The sequence below is a fragment of the Sturnira hondurensis genome, unplaced genomic scaffold (genome assembly GCF_014824575.4).
Source record: "Sturnira hondurensis isolate 20B ecotype Veracruz unplaced genomic scaffold, ASM1482457v3 Scaffold0004136, whole genome shotgun sequence".
NCBI classification, from domain to species: Eukaryota; Metazoa; Chordata; class Mammalia; order Chiroptera; family Phyllostomidae; genus Sturnira; species Sturnira hondurensis.
Window position 1 is genome coordinate 977,623 of NW_028076767.1, and position 19,148 is coordinate 996,770.

A 19,148-nucleotide genomic window follows, 5' to 3' on the forward strand; every position below is an offset into this window, starting at 1 on the left:
CCTATTTCTTGCTTTCTAATATTTTTGATTTGAGAAATTAGAACAAATAATCTAGTGCGGCGTAAGCAGTGGACAAAAGTGGACAACTTCGGCTAGCGCAGTGGCCACAACAGCAGTACTTCCATGTGTAGTTTCAGTCCCCACCCAGATGAGTAGGTGAGACTGTTATTTCTTCCAGAAACTTATAATTAAAATGAAGGAAATACCCAAAATACATTGGTTCATTTCTGACATCCTTGACTCAATGGGAACAGAGTCACAGGATCCACCTTTACTTTTACTAACTTGGTCTCAACCCAAAGGGCTGTAGTGGAGTATGCTCTATCTTGTATGCCATGCTGTTCATGATAAAAAAACAGAAAAAGCAATAGTTTCATTTTGCTTCTTGAATTTTTCCTCCATGACAAGGAAGTATAATAAAATTAAGTAAAACTAAGTACTTTTAACACCTTCTCATTGCATGTATACAGAACAACCTGCATCGAATGGACATGACAGGCCCAATTACTGTGGGTACTGCTCACTACGTAAGGCAAGCACCTGGAGGGGGCCCGGACACCGGGTTCAGAACGGCCAGTGCCAGTCAAACTGGTTCCACCATGAGAAAGAATACACAACATTCAGCTACGGAGAAAACCTTCGCTCCTCACACAGCTGAACCCACTGATTGAAGGGATTATTAGAGAACTTGTTCCCTGGCATATGTTGTCAGTTTGGCTAAAATAAACTCTCATAAAAAATTTTTAAAAAGAAAGTACCGATTGTTGAAATATCTTGAGTTTATTACCTATTATGCTTCCTCAAGGCAATACCAAAGATGGATAGTGCCAAACAGAAAATCAGCACACTGATAGGCAGCATTTCCTTTCCTTTACGTATCCCAAAGGGAAGGGATATCACATTTATTGAGTGCCTACTATGTGCTAAGGATGTACTGTCTTTTAAATAACAGACAGCCAATACATATTTACTATCTGGATAAAAATAGAAATACATAGTTTCTTTCTCATCTTCTCTTAACCAGTGTATCAAAAATAAAATCATAAAACCTACAACAAAGGGTTGTAGTTTTGATTTCTGTTATTCCCAGTTTTACTAACATATTAACAGATTTTTTCTATGGGAGCTAAAAAGATATAAATAAAGGTAAAGCTACTATTTAAATAATATAAATAAAGGAAAAGTTATTATTAAACTATAACTGCTTAAATTTTCTGGAAATCTAATAATTTATAGTAATAACTATTCTTCATGTATATTAACTAATGCCTTTTTTTCAGTTTAACCAAGACTATTAGAGATCAAGAGGACTTTAACGATTTGAAAACCAATGGCTACGTTACTCTCACTCTGATGGCTCCACTGTCTCATTAAGAATGGAAAAAGTACAACAGGAACAAAATACACTGAATACTTACATGGACCACTTCTGAGTTGTGGAATAAAAGGATGGGGGTTTTTTCTTTCTATTTTATTTTTTTCACATTTTACTTGAATATCCAACATGGGGCATATATTATTAATTCAACAGGAAACAACATGAATGTTATCTAAATGAATTTCCATACCAAAGAGACAAAATTTAGATTTGAATGTGATTTTCTTTTTAATCTTTCCTGCATTTTCAAAATTTCCTCTAATAAACATGTGTTATTAGAATGATCAAACCAGTTATCTTTAAAGATAATGTAGAATTGCACCATATTAAATAGGAAGAAAACAAAACAAACCACAAGAAGACTGCTGTGAATATATTCTTCTCTAGAATGTAGCTGTTCACATGATGCCCCCAATTAAGTTTCCTAGGCCTGGGTGGGTGCAGGAATAAGGAACAGATAGAGCCAGGCAATTAATAAGCCCCTACCCTAATGAAAAAAGGCAGAGTCTAAGCCAACTGACCTCTGCTCATTTGTCCAGGTATCTGTATGCATTCCTGGAGGAAACAGCTTTTAGGTCTTTAAGAGAATCACAGACATGTGATGCAAAGAAAATTTGGAAACAATGAACCTCTGTATCTCCTGTTAGGGTCTAAATCCTCTCTAATACTACTTCGGATGGTGAAATCCACAACTTTTTGTTCTAGTTTTAAAGTGACAAAGGACTACATGTACAAGTGGAATTGGTTCCCTTTTAGTAGTAGAAGAACAGAAACAGACCAGGAAGGTGTGTGATTGTGATTCCTATAGAATTTTAATATCACAGGCATGTTAAGCAAATGTATGAAGTGTTTCAACACATCCACTATTACTGAACATTATGCACGTACCTGAATAGCCAAAATCTCTTCAGGAATTGAGGGCTTTAGACTTTCATATACTTTTGAAATCGTATTTTCCCATATGAATAACACTGAACTTCAGAGTTTAAATAAGCTTTTATCCAAAACTAGGCAGATCAAAATGACACTATTTCTACACGTGTTTTTCCTAACTGCAGGAGAAAAGCATGGCAATTATTTATAAGACACTGTCAGCAGTACTGAGCGAGAGAACCTGATGGACAATGTCACTGGGACACACCACTCATTCCAGTAACTCCTTGGTTTTTCAGGTCTGTGCGGTGCAACCGACCGCTTTTTTCTTGATCTTTGAAAACCACGGGATGGGTTGTCATGAGGGAGAATAGTGACAAAGTGATTACCCTATTCTGGATGACACCGACTACAATATAGCATTATGTTAACAGAAGAGAAGGGGCCTGATACTGGGCGCCTGGGGCCTGGTCCCAGGCCTGCCTCGGGCTACCTGGGCGAGCACAGCGTGCCGCCTGACCTCAGGGCGTGGGGGCCGCAGAATGAGGGCGGTGTAGTTAGTAGGTCACTGAGACTCCTTTGAATTTTAAAATTCTAATTTCTCTCCTTTTAATGGTTGACTAAAACAAGTTCCAGATCTTTCATGTTTTCTTTGAAGAGGTCAAGTCCCATGAAAAATTCCAACTGCTTCTTAAATCAAAAGTGTCTTTAACACAGAGCGTGAAGGACAACGAGCTCCATGGTCACTTTTGAAGTACTGAGGAATGTCATCCACAAAGATTCAGCTATGAGAAAACTGACATAGCTCAGACAAACTACGAAATGACTAACATCTGCAGTGATGAAAAAAGAATGAAGTTTAAAGGAAAGAAAGAAATAGTGGAAGAAAGGAAATTGTATATTTACTTCTTCCTAATCTCAGTTCTAGAATAAGGGATAATTCAAATAGTTTTTCAATACTAGAATCCTTAATTCTGCAGTAACATGAACTATACATTTTAATGGCTAAAGAGATATTCCTATGTGCCTCCTTTCAAACCTATTAAGTTGTTCTATTGGCACCCTCGGAAGAGTACCAATGAATTTAGCATGCTGGGAAGTGAAACCGAAATCACACAAACCCTTGGGTCCTTCATCCTTGGAGGGATGAAGGTTCCTGACTGGATCCCGGATACTGCAGTCTGTCCCTGCCCAGGTAAAATCACAGATGCAAGTGGCTTCGTTACTACACACCTGTAAAGAGGAAAGAACAGAGATGCAACATTTTCCTGTCCTTGACAGAGTACTGATGATAAACATGAAAGAGACGTGGGGCCAGGCAGACACATTAGAAACCATTCGGAATTTTTTAAAGTCCCCCACAGTGTTAGATATCAGACAAGGGGAATCCATGTCTAGGTGAAGTAGGTGAATGGTGGTTTTCCAGTTAATTAACAACAAAAAAGATGAAAAGGAAGACACTTTATATTAAATGTTAATTGTTCACGTTGATGTTATCTAAGTACACATATGTCTGACAACATGTTGATAGTTTTTTTCCTAAGTAGTTGTTAGAAACATATTTTAGAAACTATATTTTAGAAATATATATGCTCAATTCAAGGAATTAATACAGACTAGTCCCAAGAGGCACTGCCAGAGATAAAGACCAGGAGAAATAAATCACCAATGCACTGAATTACCTCACCACGTTCGACACCAAATTTCATTTGGTGGCCTTGTCCAGCTAAACGAGCACCCCTCCCACCTTCCCTGCCTGCCCAGAGCAGCTCTTCTCTCAGTCGGCCGGGCTAAGGGGCTAAAGTGGTCTTTGTCTCCTCTCTCGTCCTCTGGGGACCAAGCAGTAGCTGGAAGGGTCTTGAAATTTAGATAAAACACACAACCGTCTGCAAACTACAGACAGAGGAGGTTAAACCCTCATCTGCCTGGGAAAAACATTCAGAAACAGACATCAGAGCTGATAAAATCAACCTTAAGCCTATAGGTATAAGAAGTGTTTTCATCTGAAATGTTATAATACTGTAATTATGATGAACAAGATGACATTGGACCCCTTTTTAAACAAGATGAAAAAGTGGGAAGTCTAGTTGAGAGTCAAGGGCCCTTTTAGTGTATGAAGTTTTATAATGCTTACAAAGCAATGACTGAGTAAGGAAAGGTTCTGGCCACTGCTTCGATTTTAATGCAGCAAGTACTGAGAATTCACGATGTGCCAGGTACCTGTGCTAAATGATGTATGCACAGCAGCTCATTTATCCTCACACTAGCACCCTGAGGGATGAGAGAGCTTGAATGACTCGCCCAAGGTCATGGGGACAGCAAGAAGCAGAGCCAGGATTCAAACTCAGGATTCTTTCTAGCCCTCGATCCATGCTCTTGATCACTAGGCCGCACAGCTTCCCTTGTGAGCCTATGATCCAACCAAACCTGAAACTGTAGTTGCTGGGTATATGCTTTTGAGGTCTTTCCACCTTGTTTATCCTACAGCACCTGCTTAGCTCTCTATATTTTCGGTCCTTTTTACCTTCATCCCAGCATCTTCCTTTCCTGTTAAAGCTCTCAGTTTCTTCATGTTTCTTTTACCCATTTCTGAGGTTTGTATAAATTTTGAAGTATCTTTCTTTCACTAAGCCACATTAATTATTAAGATTTGTTTTTAGATATCAAGCCTGGGTTTGCCAGGTGTGTCTGCCCAAACAGTTTGTTCATAGAATTAAGGATGTGCACCAGTAGAGGGAGCATCTCTTTGACCCACAACAATACAAATGTAACCACAGACTTTAAACATGTGAATTATATCAGCGAGCCAACCTTCAGCATGGTGTGACCTCGCACACACAGACACCCAGCACGCGTGCTGAGGAGCTAAAAGGGAATCACCGAGAGGGTTCAACTTATTTCCAATGGTATAAGTAGTCACATTGGGTTTTCACAGGTTCTTTAAAAATTATATCAATTTTCTTCCAACTCCTTAGATGTCAAGCTGTATCTAGAGGATGTGGTGAACACAAATAGCCAGTGACAAAGGACAGCATAAAAATACAGCATATCAATACATGTGTGTTATTGTTAGCAGATAAGGGGACTAGGGAAAGAAAATCACACTCAATGCACAGACGCTGGCAACGGCCACAGAAGGAGAGTTGCCGAACTGGAAGTCCAGGTGCCGTGAACTCTGAGGATGCCAGGGAATAAAGGTCTGAACTGGAACGCTGATGCCTACTTACCCCGTGGCCTGAGCAGACTTTACCCTTGGAATCGAGTGGGCAGCTACTCATATTTAGGGCCTGAATCTGTAGGCACTTCCGATCTAAACACATCATAGATGGGCCACACGGCGTTCCATCTTCCACATAGCCCACATCTGTATCATCATCTAAAACCACGTGAGCACCACTAAAAGGAGAAAGATATGCACACGGTCATTAGCACTATACTTACAAATACAATGTCACCATGAATGAGCGTTGCTGTTAGGACACTGAAGAGGCCGCCATTGGATATGGATTTCTCCTAGCATTTTTCTACTCTTCCTTTCCCTTTTCCCCACTGCCTCTTAATAAAAGGGCATGATAAAAGAAACTACCTATCTTTTCCTTTATTATACTACCTGTCTTCAGGAAAAAATGTCACTTATACCAAGTGCATTCTAAATCCTCACTTGCAAGACCAACATTCAGACAATGAAAGAACTCATCTTATCATTCGCTCTCCAAGGCTTTCCGATGTGTCATGGTACAAAAAAGGCAGATGTTGAGCAAAATTAGCAAATAAAAATATTTTGAAAATTATCATTAGATGATTGGATTACTCGTGAATGAAAAAATAAAGTGTTTCCTCTCTACTCATATTTACTCCTAGAATGTCAAAGTGCGAAACAACTTAAATTTGGATCATCGTCCATATACTACAGTTACCGACAGAGTACCCTGCTGACTAGTTTACAAATATACCAGTACAACACGATTAATGAGGCCAGTGCATCTAGAGACATGTGAAATCCTGCATATCCACAGGAAGCTTACGTGCTTCCAACTACACTTGAAGACAACAGACCTTTCCAGGGAGGGTCTCCCTGCTGAAGACCCTGGGAGAACTGCCTTCAGGGCCATGTGAAAACAGCAGTCATTTGACCGAGACAGCATTATCCAGTCTGGTTGGCCAGTCAACTCACTAATTTAGGTCAAAATTATATTTGGATGGGTCCAGATCTTACATTCCCTCCCATAAGATGAAGGCTTGCTACTCTGCAGATACCAGGGATGAAAGTTTGCAGATGCTGAAGGCAATTCTGTAGGGGAAATCCCAAAAGTGTTTTGAATGGCAGTAGTGTTTGATTGAAAGCACAGCGTCTTAGAATTGTGACTACTTGGAATATAATATGAGTCACTGGCTTAAAAAATAAGCCTCATATTTTCTGTGTCTTATAGTCATATGTGTTTGGATATCAAATGTTTGCCTACAGCTATAAATAATATTTTAATAAATATTTTCTGTATGTGATGAAGTATTTATTAAACCACCTTTTAAACCAGACACATCTACATGAAGTAAATCTTAAACTCTTTTTTGTAATAAATAATAAAACACAGTGTTCAAACAATGACATATTCTAATGCTTAAAGCTTTAATTGTGGATCTAAAGAAATTCCATAATTGTACTCTTAAGATTATAATTATAAAGAATGCCTCACTGCTAACAATGGGCACAATTCTTTAACAAATGTACTTTGCAAATCCAGACACAACTGTCTCACAGATGACTCTTAGCACGAATGGCGATGATAAAACCCCAGTCAACACTCCTCTCCTGAGAAGTAGGGAACTTCCCTTGGTTTTTCTACCTTTGTAATTCTCATGTTCACTAGGTTTTCCAATATGCAATGTTACCTGCAGTCAATCACCCGGCCTTGATGATAGAAGGAAGTTGGGATGATCTCTCCCTGAAGTTGGCCAATACGTGGAGCTCGCGTAAGATTGGTGCAGAGTAAAAATCCACAGAACACATCACTAAACATGTTTTAAAAAAAATAAGATGGGAGGAATTATGCTCAAAACATCAAAACTATTCAGTCCATATACATTCAAAATATGAAAACATGTACTTTCCTTCTGAACAGAAACACTGGTTCTGCTGCTGCTGGTTGGCTACGATTCCCCTGCTCCCTGGCTGACGGGATCACACTTTTGTTTGGAGGTATCCAAGTGGTCAGCCCTGAAAGATGGCTGTGACTGGTGCCTAAGCTAGTCACGCACTTCCATTCCCTGCATCCTCTCTCTTAGCTGTCCTTCCTTCTTATCCATCTAGAGCTAAAAGTGGCTTGTGGGTGTTGAGAAGCGAGAAGAAGCTGGCTAAGAAGTTATGTGGGAGAATTTTGCTTTCCAGACAGAAGGTCAGAGCCTGACAGGAAGATCTTCGGTTCCTACCTTGGCTTCCTGCCTTTGAATGTGAATTCTTTACATCTAACTTGTAATCGTTAAGTTCACGGGCATAAAGTACAGACTTAATATACAACGAATTACAGAGTGAAGGCCAGAAATTATCTGGGTGCTGAGAAAGGAAAGAAGGGGAAGGGCCTAGTTAAAGAACAAGCATGAATGACCCGTGAATATGAACAATAGAGTGGGGGTTGACTGTGGGAGCCAGGGCAGGGGATGGGGGGGGGGGAGCAAGAGGGAAAAAATGGGACAACTGTAATAGAACAACAACAAAAAACATGGTTAAAAATAAGATGTCCTTAAAAAATTTTAATGTACTAAAATTTCCACAAAAAGACAAAAAGGAAAAGTAGAAGAAATCACCTGGGTGCTTAGTGACATTATTCAATGACTCACCTACCACGAGGGCTCTTACCTCCAGCCCATTTAAGTAAACAATAAATTTCTTTTTAAAAATGGGCAAAGAATTAAAGTGGTACATCACACACACAAAAGGAAATCCACTGTCCAAAAAGTGCATGAAAATGTACTAAATTCCAACTGTAGTCAGGGAAATGCAAATTAAAACCACAATAACATAGCAGTTCACACCCACCAGAATAGACCAAAGTAAAAAGTCGGGTGATGCCATGCACTGGAGAGAATGCAGCCCAAAATCTCATTTACATATCACTGCTGGGAGGGTTTACTACAGGACAACCACTTAAAAGAGAAAACAGTATGACATCACTTTGGTGGCACTGAAAACACACATCCCTATTTTACGTCTAATGACAGTCATTTTTCTTGTAGGCACAGGCCTTAGACAAACGTGTCCAAATGTGTACTAAGCTGCGTGTAAAGGATGCTCACGGCAGCGTGGTTCCCAATACCCAAACACAGAAACAATCAAAACGTCCACCAACACAGGCAGGATGGAGAAATAAATTGTGGTGTATGGCTATGAATGGGAATGAAAGTGAAAGGAGTGAACAAAAAGGGAACATTTAAAACACTGAACTTGAGAAGCAAAATACAAAATAATACAGAAAGTACCAAAACTTTTAGCAAAACACTTTGCCAAATGTTCATGAAATGAACAAAAATGGTATTTGACTTTGAATGGTCCCCCCAAACATACACAATCTACATGTGTTGCTTATAGAACTCTGTACATACTACTAGGCCATGCATAGGGCCTATCTTGTAGCAACAGCACCCAATTAAAACCTAGTATTAATTTGTAACACCGCAGCAAAGCATCTCTTGCAAACAAGCATCAAGTAAAATACAGCATGTGAGAAATTTCCTGAGTTTTACAGAAATGGCGAGTCCATGCCATAGAAAGAGTTCAGTCTGTGGCCATATACCCACATATGCTTTAAATGTACACTTTAACACTTAAAATACTTGAACACTGACTTACGAATCCGTCCCATTTACTTTGGGCCCAGTTCACACTGGAAGTAGGGCTTCCCGCCCACTCGTCGGGCCCCAAGGCCGGCCACTCACTGTTTGCTGCACTGGATCCATCGGTCTCCGTCCTTCCCACAGTTCCCCTTCTCTGTCCCTTCTGTGTTCAGCTTCTCGTAACAGAACTTGTCAGACCCTGAAGCCTCTTTTGGAGATGAGCGAGAGAAGGAATTTATTTTAAATATCTTTATTACTGATAAATAAACAAATAAATAAAGAGAACCATATTGTAGTCCTCTAAATAAAATAGTTCTCTTTATTATACCAGTGGCACGCCAGTAAATGTCTGACAACTGATTCTCTAGAAAAAAATCTAATTTGCAGCACTGACCCATTTTTCCATGGTATAGATATCATTATGTAACGTTCCATGATGCAATACATGGCGAATTTCAAGGTATCAGTTTGATGTTGACTGGCTTCTAAAATTCCTGAAATTTTAACAGATGACTCTTCCAAGCTAATACAAGGTTGCTCTAACACACCACTACTTTTAACTTGAGAGACAAATGCATTCCCAACTCTTGCTGGTGAGTTTGAGGGTAGGAAGTAGCAATGATCACCAGCAGAAATTAGTAAAGTGACACATAGAAACCTAATAAACATTCATAGTGTTGTTTTATATTAATATTAGGAGATACCATAAAGTCTTAGCCAACTGACATTTTACACTGGCACCTGGGTGTCTATATTTAAACCTTTCAAAAGAAATATGTCTCTACTCTCTCTCCTCTGTCAAAAGTGAAGCACCAAAAGTAAATCTCTTACTTAAGTGATATTGGCCAAGCACTTATGCATGGGATCTATTTTCCTTTTGTGTACTTTTTGTTTCTTTGGAGGTGGCCCAGCCTCAACCACATAGCAGACCCATTTCTCTCTCTTCTGGTCTGGCCCTCATGAACTGGAGTTCACTGGAGAGGCACTGCCAATGTCAGGAAGATGATGCGTATTAACATTCTGGGAACATCCTGAGAATCACGGCCACACACCCAAATCTCTATTTGCCTGCACTTCGGGGAGCACCTGCCTTTCTTCACTTCACACTGAGGCTAACAGATTGCAGAATTTTAAAAAGTAAGGGCTAGAACTTTCCTGGGTGAAAGAACAGAAAGCTACCTTTGGGGGGTAACTGTTAAATCCAGGATACAAAATAAACTATGCAAAGGGCCGGGTAATGAACGTAACCATGGCACTCAACCCAGTCTTTCCAAGTGGTTGCACTATCCCTTCTCTGACAGACACAAGCACTGAATGACACTGTTCCGTTCTGATGACCAGTTGCCAACTTCAGCAGTTGTTACTGGTGGTTCTGGGACTAAGATTCACAATTCTCTTTATTTCATCCTTTTGCAGATTTTTAAAAAGGAAACATCACTCCAAACCATACATCTCGCTCAGCAAGACTGGCAGAGAAGAACAATATGAAGAGAAGACTGGGTGACCGTCAACAGGAAAACGCAACCTACTTGTTCCCCAGATGTACTGACACTGGTTATCCCGGGTCTTGCACTCCCCACTGTAGCAGCGGCCCTGGGGACAGGGACACACAAGTTAGCAGGAAACTTGTTTCCTCCGCCCACAAGTTTCACAGTGAAAATGAGAATCACAAACATCTCAGGATGAGCGCAAGCCTAACAGGCAGTTAAAACCTAAAACTCAGAATGGACCTCATAGTGCAGCTCTTTAACTCTAACTTGATCATCCAAAATTTTAAATGTTATGGTAAACAAAAGCTGTTATACTTCTTTGGATGATACCAAAATGACGCTCAGCTTCTTTTGTTTGTGAATAGCTAGGTTATCACATGGCTTTAAAGAGGAAAAATACATTACAACAGATTGTCATATTTTTTCATAATAAACACACTGGAGTTCTTGAAAGATAGTCACAACTAAATTAGATTCCTAACTCTTGCCCTTAAATATGGACAATTTATCATCAGAGTTAAATATAATACAGTAGCATTTGGTATGATACAAAGCAACTCTGTGTTAGACCACTCTAATAATTTACTATTGTTTGAGTTGTAATTTCCCTTCAAAAATTACATTTATTTTTTAAAAACCCTGTAAACAAATCCTGTTAAAATTACATTTAAAATGAATATGCCAGCATACCTGATTTTGATTGCATGCATATCCATCTTGCTTATGAAGGTTTGGTGGGCACTGAAAAATACAATCTTTTTAGTTCATATTCATTATGTTAAATACCTTCAGGTTATATACACAATATATAAGAAAAGCAAAAAAGTTCAAGCATGGTGAATATATAATTAGAAGTGTTTGGGAAAAATATGAGTAACTCCTTAAGTAGATTATCCAAATTAATTCTCCCATTATAGGTAAAAACTAATAAATTAGGTCCACAGTCTGTGCTTTTTTATGTTTCTCTGTTTTCCATGACGCAGACTGGAATGATACCTTATGTTCACTTGCCTACAGAGATAAAGGTAGAGGCACTAAAATGGACAATGAAGGGATATGAATCAGCTTGTTATGCAGGAGCAGACACATTCAGGGACTAATTTATAGACTGGCTCAGCTCTGTGAAAGATGTCAAATCTACATTTGATACCCACAACGCTCACCTATAGGCAACATTATTGAAGAAAGAAAGAGAGAGAGGGAGAGAAAGAAAGAGAGAAAGAGAGAAAGAGAAAGAGAAAAAGAGAGAAAAAAAGAAAGAAAGAAAGAAAGAAGAAAGAAAGAAAGAAAGAAAGAAAGAAAGAAAGAAAGAAAGAAAGAAAGAAAGAAAGAAAGAGAAAGAAAGAAAGAAAAGAAGGAAGGAAGACCCTCCCTTCAAGTCAGTGTGACTGACGTTTCTCCATCACGTTTCTGACCTCTCAAACCACAGACCTGTTACTAGAACAATCCTGATGTGATGGGTATTTCTTTTGCCAGGTCTATTTATCAAATAATAATTTAAAGGTACACTTCATTTTCATCCCAAATGATCCTGAACACATTAAGTTAAAGTGTTTATTCTCTGTGCATTTCATTTACCACATTGAAGTCAGCTAAAAAAAAAAGTTCANAAAGAAAAGAAAAGAAAAGAAAAGAAAAGGAAAAGAAAAGAAAAGAAAAGAAGGAAGGAAGACCCTCCCTTCAAGTCAGTGTGACTGACGTTTCTCCATCACGTTTCTGACCTCTCAAACCACAGACCTGTTACTAGAACAATCCTGATGTGATGGGTATTTCTTTTGCCAGGTCTATTTATCAAATAATAATTTAAAGGTACACTTCATTTTCATCCCAAATGATCCTGAACACATTAAGTTAAAGTGTTTATTCTCTGTGCATTTCATTTACCACATTGAAGTCAGCTAAAAAAAAAAGTTCAACCCAAAGTCTCTGCTACACTGTTCAAAGCAAATATGAAAAGGGAAAAAATTCCACACACAGACGTGGCAAGTAAGCAACACAGCAATACACCCTGAGGTTTTCCCTCAGTTTTCTGTCACCTACTCAGGAAAGGACAGTTGCACTTTTTCAATTATTCGGGCCCCGAGTAATTGGCACCATCCTTTATTTCTCCCTTTCCCATCATCACAGATAGCTAACACTTTCCTAAGGAACACTTTGAGATAAACTGCTTGAGCTCTACCTTTTTCTACAGAGTATCTGACTCTATTATAAGCAGTCATTCACTACAGCTTTTCATTCAACTGGATGGTGACTATTCAAAGGATATAATTATCGGCACTAAACCCTGGCATACTGAGCCAACTATACAAAAACAGAGATCCCTGTGGTCTCTTTCATCCATCCAAATCCACTCAAAACACAGTCATTATCTTATTAATCACTAACATTAATTATTCACCGACTCCAAGACAAATACAACCGCATGGGACAAAAACGAACAAGAAATGCTGCTACCATAATAGGCACATCAGGGTCTAAAATTAATTTATCGTATTTGGTCTTTTGTGATGGTTCAATAAGAAAGAACTCATAGAATTCCTTACCAATGAAAAAATTCTGTACCTTATCACAAGCTGTCACAGCTACATGCAAGATTTCTAATCAATTTAGTTTTAGTTTAGGCTAATAAAAGCCAGTGACTTATTGTTGGAACGTTTAACAAGGGAAATTATGGGATGTTTTATGGTCTCGGGAGACATTTAAAACAGAACCATAAATCTGTGCACTCTATTCTGCCTGCACAGTACCAGGCCTGTGAGCACAGCTCAGGATGCCGTCTCCAAAGGCCACCCCAGCCCCACTTCCGTGCTGTACAAGACGGTTCCCACGAGGGAAACTTCAGTGAAATAGCAGTTAATGGGCTTATTTTAAATTGTGTTCTACTACCCATTGAGATGACATATCTCACAGCACTAACAAGAAAACATTTCCCACATCTTTCTAAAATATCTTTACCATGTCATCCAGTGTTGTGTGACAAGGAGTTCTTTCAGTTGGACGAGTATAGCTTATTCCATTATAAACTGCGAAGTTTAAAAGAACCTCAAAGCCAGTAGTTGATGCTAATAGCAAAATTAAGCAAAAACATACTCTGAGATAAAAGAGATAAAGTCGTGATGTCGCCAATCATACTGATTCTCAGAGATGCAGAAATTCTCAGAGATCACATTTTGTTAATCAGTATTAGTATAGGTTCAATTCAAAGTTCACTGCACCTCACAAAGCCAAAGACCTGGAAGATGCCTCAGTCCCTCTCTGCCAATTACCTATTTCAGGCTCCATCTTGTCATTTAAGAAAATCATTACTAAGAAAACATGCTATTCTAATAGGCCACTGAGAAATTAATAATGCAGTTTTTACTTTAGACATATGAAATAAAAAAGAACATTTTTAAAAACTTAGACAATAGAATATTTGGTTGAACACCGAGCTCTCATTATAAAAGCCCTGTTTCCAAGAACTGCTACAACAATTCAGGAGTTCAAGGTTGAAATGGAAATACTATACTTCTAAAAGAGCTGAATAGACAGGACCCAAACTAGTATGATGGGTATAAAGATAGTATTATTCTGTAAAACTAAAAATATAACTCAGGGAAATGTGTATCAGGAATGCCAGAAAACTCGACATAAAACAAAGAATCCACATAATTCTTATACTTTGCCACTACATTGTAACACATTTACAAAGAAACCTATTTACATACAGATACACATAGAAAAATCACAAACGAAGAGCCTGAACACATTTCAACTGTACCAGTGAGGGTACAGTTGAAATGTGTTCAGGGCCCACAAGGGCCCATGAGGACTGAGTCCCAGAGTATGTATATCAAGAACTTTCAAAGAGGTCACTTGGAACCTTTCTTTCCCTCTGCTCTTGTTCTTCCAGGGAAGGAAACTCAGTGTAACTCCAGCTCCTCTCAGGTCCCTCACTCACGTCTTCCCCAGGCAGGTAGAGCAGTTGACTAGTTGATAACCTTGGGAAGAACAATGGCATTCCAGCTCTGGTCTGCTACTCCTCTCTTGCCTACTCCCTTAAGTCATACTCTCCAGCTCCTCCATGACATATAAGCCAAGGGCCAGGCATTGCAGAAAGAAGTCAGCCCAGACCAATTCTGTCAGTAACCTGTTGCTATAGCCTGAATCTGGGATCTATAAAGAGGGCCATTTAGCCCTCACACTAAGCCATGGCTTTAACTTGGACATTTTCAATAATAAAAATGATATACTGGCCTCTATCTCTACTTATTGGTAGCCCCTTAGAAACAACACAATCTGGCCATGGGTAACTCCACTCGTAGGAACCTATCCTAATTAGCTAACCTTGAACAAGAAACACTCTTAAAAATGCATAAAGGTGTCTCTGCCATATTAATTATAATAATAAAAAGTTGCCAACAATCTAAATATCCATTGCTAGATACAGAAGTCAACTAATACACATGACAGATTCATGCAATCATAAAAATGATATTTATGTAATAAATGGGTAATGATATAGGAAATACTTTTTAAGTAACGTCAGAATGAACAGGAAGGTAAAATAAAATCCAGAATTCTGGCCAAGTTCCTACCTGTCCTGATTCCTGACTTTCCCTCTGAGTTGTTCTTGCTATTCTTTCATTGAAAGCTCTGCTTTCATTGCATTTCTTGAAGAAGTCAAGCTTCCGTACCTGCTCTTTTCTGCCCAGCTCCTTCTGACCTGCACCTCTCCGTAAATGCCAGCTCCGCCCAAACACCACACCTGACCACCCCACCAAAAGCTCCCACTCCACCACCGTTTTCACATCACCTCGTTTTATGCTTAGCTTTTACCCCCGTCTGATATTTTGTTTGTTTTTTCTCCACCCAGCAGAACAGAAGCACCAGAAGAGCAAGGGTTTGTCCATCTCGATCCCTGCCACATCCCAATGTTTACTGCATGACATACAGTAGATGCTCAAGAAATGTTCAACTGGGTGACAGATTAAGGCTTTAAATAACATGACATTAATTTTTAAAGCCATAAAAAGTACATAAATAAGGGAGGTTAGAAGTCAATATTAATTATAACGTTATAGTAATTTTGATGTGAGGAAGGTCATGCGCCAGCCTGTGAACTACGAAGCTGGGCTTGGTAAGCAGGGGCTGCGAAAGGAGGCTCTGCTCCCAGCCCTGCTCCGCCCAGAGCAGTGCTGCCTGTTTTCTGCTTTCCCTACTGGGCCTCCATCCAAAATCTTGTTTTTAAAAAGGGTTTTGTGGCTTAAGAATGTTTGGAAACAGTACATTAGTGCTTCATTAGTGTTTTAGATGTGGGGACCAGGAAAGAAAAACCAATTAGTTAGGTATAAACCATATAAAGGGAACTAACTATGAAAAGGAAACTTGGAAGAAAAAGGTATTTAGATCCAAAAATCACAACAAATGTTCTTAAAATAAAGGCAGGGTGGAGAACTGGAAATTACTAGAAAACAAAGCAAAACAAAGCAGAGGAGCCAAAGCACATTCGCACATGGGATCCAAATGCAAAGCTCTAAGATGCGCATTTGCACGCACAATGCAGTACCGAGGACTCAGAATGCCGTCCGTACCTGGCCAGAGTCCCCAGTACAGTACTCGGTGATGTCACACCCATTCACAGCGTCCCGACACTCATATCCTCTTGGCTGAAACTGCAAATCAAAATTCAGCGTTAGGAACTAGTACCAATTAATATTTCGAAGAGTTAGCATTCTGATGTTCACCTATAATTTTTATATTCTCCCATAACTATCACCACTCTTTGTATGAATTAGCAAGGTGGTTGCAGAATAGAGGCAAGGCCCGGTTACCACTTTCTGTAATAAATATGAATCATTAGCCAAGGCAGTGAATGTTTGAATTTCACAACTCACTGTCTCCAAGTACCAGTTGTAAAACACGATGTGACAGTAATTACGTGAAGGTGAAACACTGGTGTGCCTTAAGACAGAACAACACTAAAATATAAACATTCAGGATTTCTCTGAAGATCTCTGTACATGCCCAATGTCCACTAATTAATGATGATCTTGGACATTAATCTTGCTTTAGCTAAATATACACAAATTTCAGGGGTTCCCTTTGGTAACACCAGTGAATGCCTTCTGTATACAAGGCATTTTGTTTGTCTGAGAAGGGATAAGTAAAAGATGCAGGAAAAAGCCCATGACCTTCAAGCAATTTATAATCTGGATATAAGGTGAGTATAAATGAAGCTGGAATCTTTTAAGATACCATAATGTTTAATACCCATTAATACTGAATAAAATAATCAAAACTGTGTAATTTTATGTGTAAAAGTAATATTAGATGTTTTTATAGATGAGGAATGGGAAGATTTTAAAAAATGACTTTTCAAAATTAACTGGCCGCTAAGGATGGAAGGAACTATGCGCCCGTACACATACAAACATACATTCATACAGTACTTCCTTATGCAGCTTTTTGCCTTTATAGGGGATTTAAAGAGTTAAATGTATGAAGTGTGAGCACTAGCTTTTATGCTCAGGGTCTAAAATGAAATGACCACAGGAACCATCCCTCTTCTATTCAACCACTTAACCTGCTTTTCACCTGCCTTAATAGGGCAACTCTCAATGTCTATTTTGGAAGAAGTATGAATATATTTTGAAGGAGACATTGGAGGGTAGGACGGTTGACAGTGAATCACAATAAAGGTAAATGTTGTTGCCCACATAATTTGGGTAGATTTATTGACTTTAGAAAATTGCCATGCCCCCTGTCGACCAACCAATTTGCGGCAAACTATACACACAATCAATGTGTACACTGGGATACTCAGCTAAGATGTCGATGAAGAGAAAGACGACACTGTCAGGAAACTCACCAGACACGAGGTGTTGTTGCAGCAGGGCCCGTCGCTGCAGTGGGCTCCATTGGAGAGAGAGCATTTCTTACAGCACAATCCATAGCATTCCTAGAAAAAACACTTCACATAAGTAAGTGAGGGAGCTTCCCCGCTGTCACTCGGCACTCTCTCCACATTTGACTCATGCATAATCCAGACAAGGAGATTATACTACAGTAAAAAAGTACTTTGGGAAAGAAACAATCACTTAAACAATGATAGATTTCCTTCCTGCCATATTTCTCAACAAAGCATGATCTATGAAAGGGCTTCTCTACCAAAAAGGCAGCTTATTTCATAGCAGGTACCCTACCCTTTCATAGCTCTATTACATTCTTCATACTCAATGTAGTTTTATAAAGACAAAAAAAATACACAACACAGAAATAGAAATGTGAGCTATGAATTTTTAAGGGGTAGGGAATTTGATTAGAAGGCCCTATTGGGTTTTTTCAATAGGGCCAAAAGGACATGATTAACTCTAAAGTCCCTGAACTGGGATGAAGCAACTGAGAGGCAAGATCAGAAAGAAAGGCAGGGAGACCGCAGTGAACGACAGTGCAGGCTTCTCACTAATGTTACCCATCGTTGCTCTGGGTGGGAGCTGTGCTGCAGGAGAAAACGAACCCTGATACCTACCACATGGAAACCACAGTCACACTCCTCCCCAGCTTCTACGTATCCATTGCCACACTCTGTGGGCTCAAATAGCTGAAAGAGATTCGGGAGAGAAAGGGAAAATGCTTTAATTTATCACAGAAAATCAGCACACCAATAGGGCCCTTCAATCAGCTGTCACATGATATTCTGTGATCTCTTGTACCGGCATCTTATAAATGTGTCTGTGTGGGAAGTGCTGTTCACTTATTAATAACGTTCTAAAAACCACGTTTTAAATGGGGCAATATCTCTTGGCGACTCTCTGGTGGTGGGCTCCTGAGATGACCTCCACCATTACTGCTACTTTTTATGGAGATAAGCTGTCAAGAAGAATAGATCACTTCTCATATTTGCTAATGGACCTAAGATGCATTGCTAATAAGACTCACATATCTAATTTGCTGACTTATCTCAAGGCAGCTGAGAAGACATCAAAATTGTCAAAAAGATAAAAATGCTTCAGGTACAGCCAAATGTAATATATACTATCAAGTAAATGCAAATAAGCTTAGAAAAGGTGTGGCTGGAAATCCACATCCATCATTCTCACTGAAAATAAATCCACAGTACCTGAAGCATATTAAACACACGTGCTGCATGAATGTATAGAAATCTCTCAGTCATTCCTGGAACAATGGAAGAGTCAAATGTCTAGAATAATCCACCCTCGGGCGCTATGAATTTGCTTGCCAGAAAAACTTTATTTCAACCAATTGCGGAGGCAGTTGATTGTTTATGGGAAACACCATATCGGAGATTCCATCAGCCTGGTTCAGGGTTGCCCCACCCTGGCAATTACCCAAGGGTCTACCCCATCCACAGTACTTATGTGCTTTTCTACAATAGGCCACACTACTCAGACAGGGAGTCAAAGCAGCTCTACCTTATACATAGAAACGAAAACAGGGAAGCTCCCAAAATGAAGTGACAAAGAAATAGGATCCAAGTGAAAAGAACCGAACAAAACTCCAGAAAAGGAGCTAAATGAAATAGAGATAAGCAATCTATCAGATGCAAAGTTCAAAACACTGGTCATCAGGATGCTCAA

At 39.3% G+C, this 19,148-nt stretch overlaps 1 protein-coding gene across 3 annotated transcripts in view; it reads right to left on the reverse strand.

Annotated features, from left to right (window-relative positions):
• The window catches only part of ADAM23 (ADAM metallopeptidase domain 23), a 147,976-nt gene that overhangs the window by 18,854 nt on the left and 109,974 nt on the right, over window positions 1-19,148 (reverse strand). For all 3 annotated transcript variants that reach the window (XM_037043500.1, XM_037043501.1, XM_037043502.1), the window contains exons 16-24: window positions 18,080-18,151; window positions 17,420-17,509; window positions 16,143-16,223; window positions 11,260-11,310; window positions 10,609-10,672; window positions 9,182-9,287; window positions 7,142-7,261; window positions 5,479-5,647; window positions 3,373-3,484 (exon numbers count right to left, since the gene is read on the reverse strand). In XM_037043500.1, coding sequence (XP_036899395.1) covers window positions 3,373-3,484; window positions 5,479-5,647; window positions 7,142-7,261; window positions 9,182-9,287; window positions 10,609-10,672; window positions 11,260-11,310; window positions 16,143-16,223; window positions 17,420-17,509; window positions 18,080-18,151 — 865 coding nt within the window. The remainder of the gene's footprint in view (window positions 1-3,372; window positions 3,485-5,478; window positions 5,648-7,141; window positions 7,262-9,181; window positions 9,288-10,608; window positions 10,673-11,259; window positions 11,311-16,142; window positions 16,224-17,419; window positions 17,510-18,079; window positions 18,152-19,148) is intronic.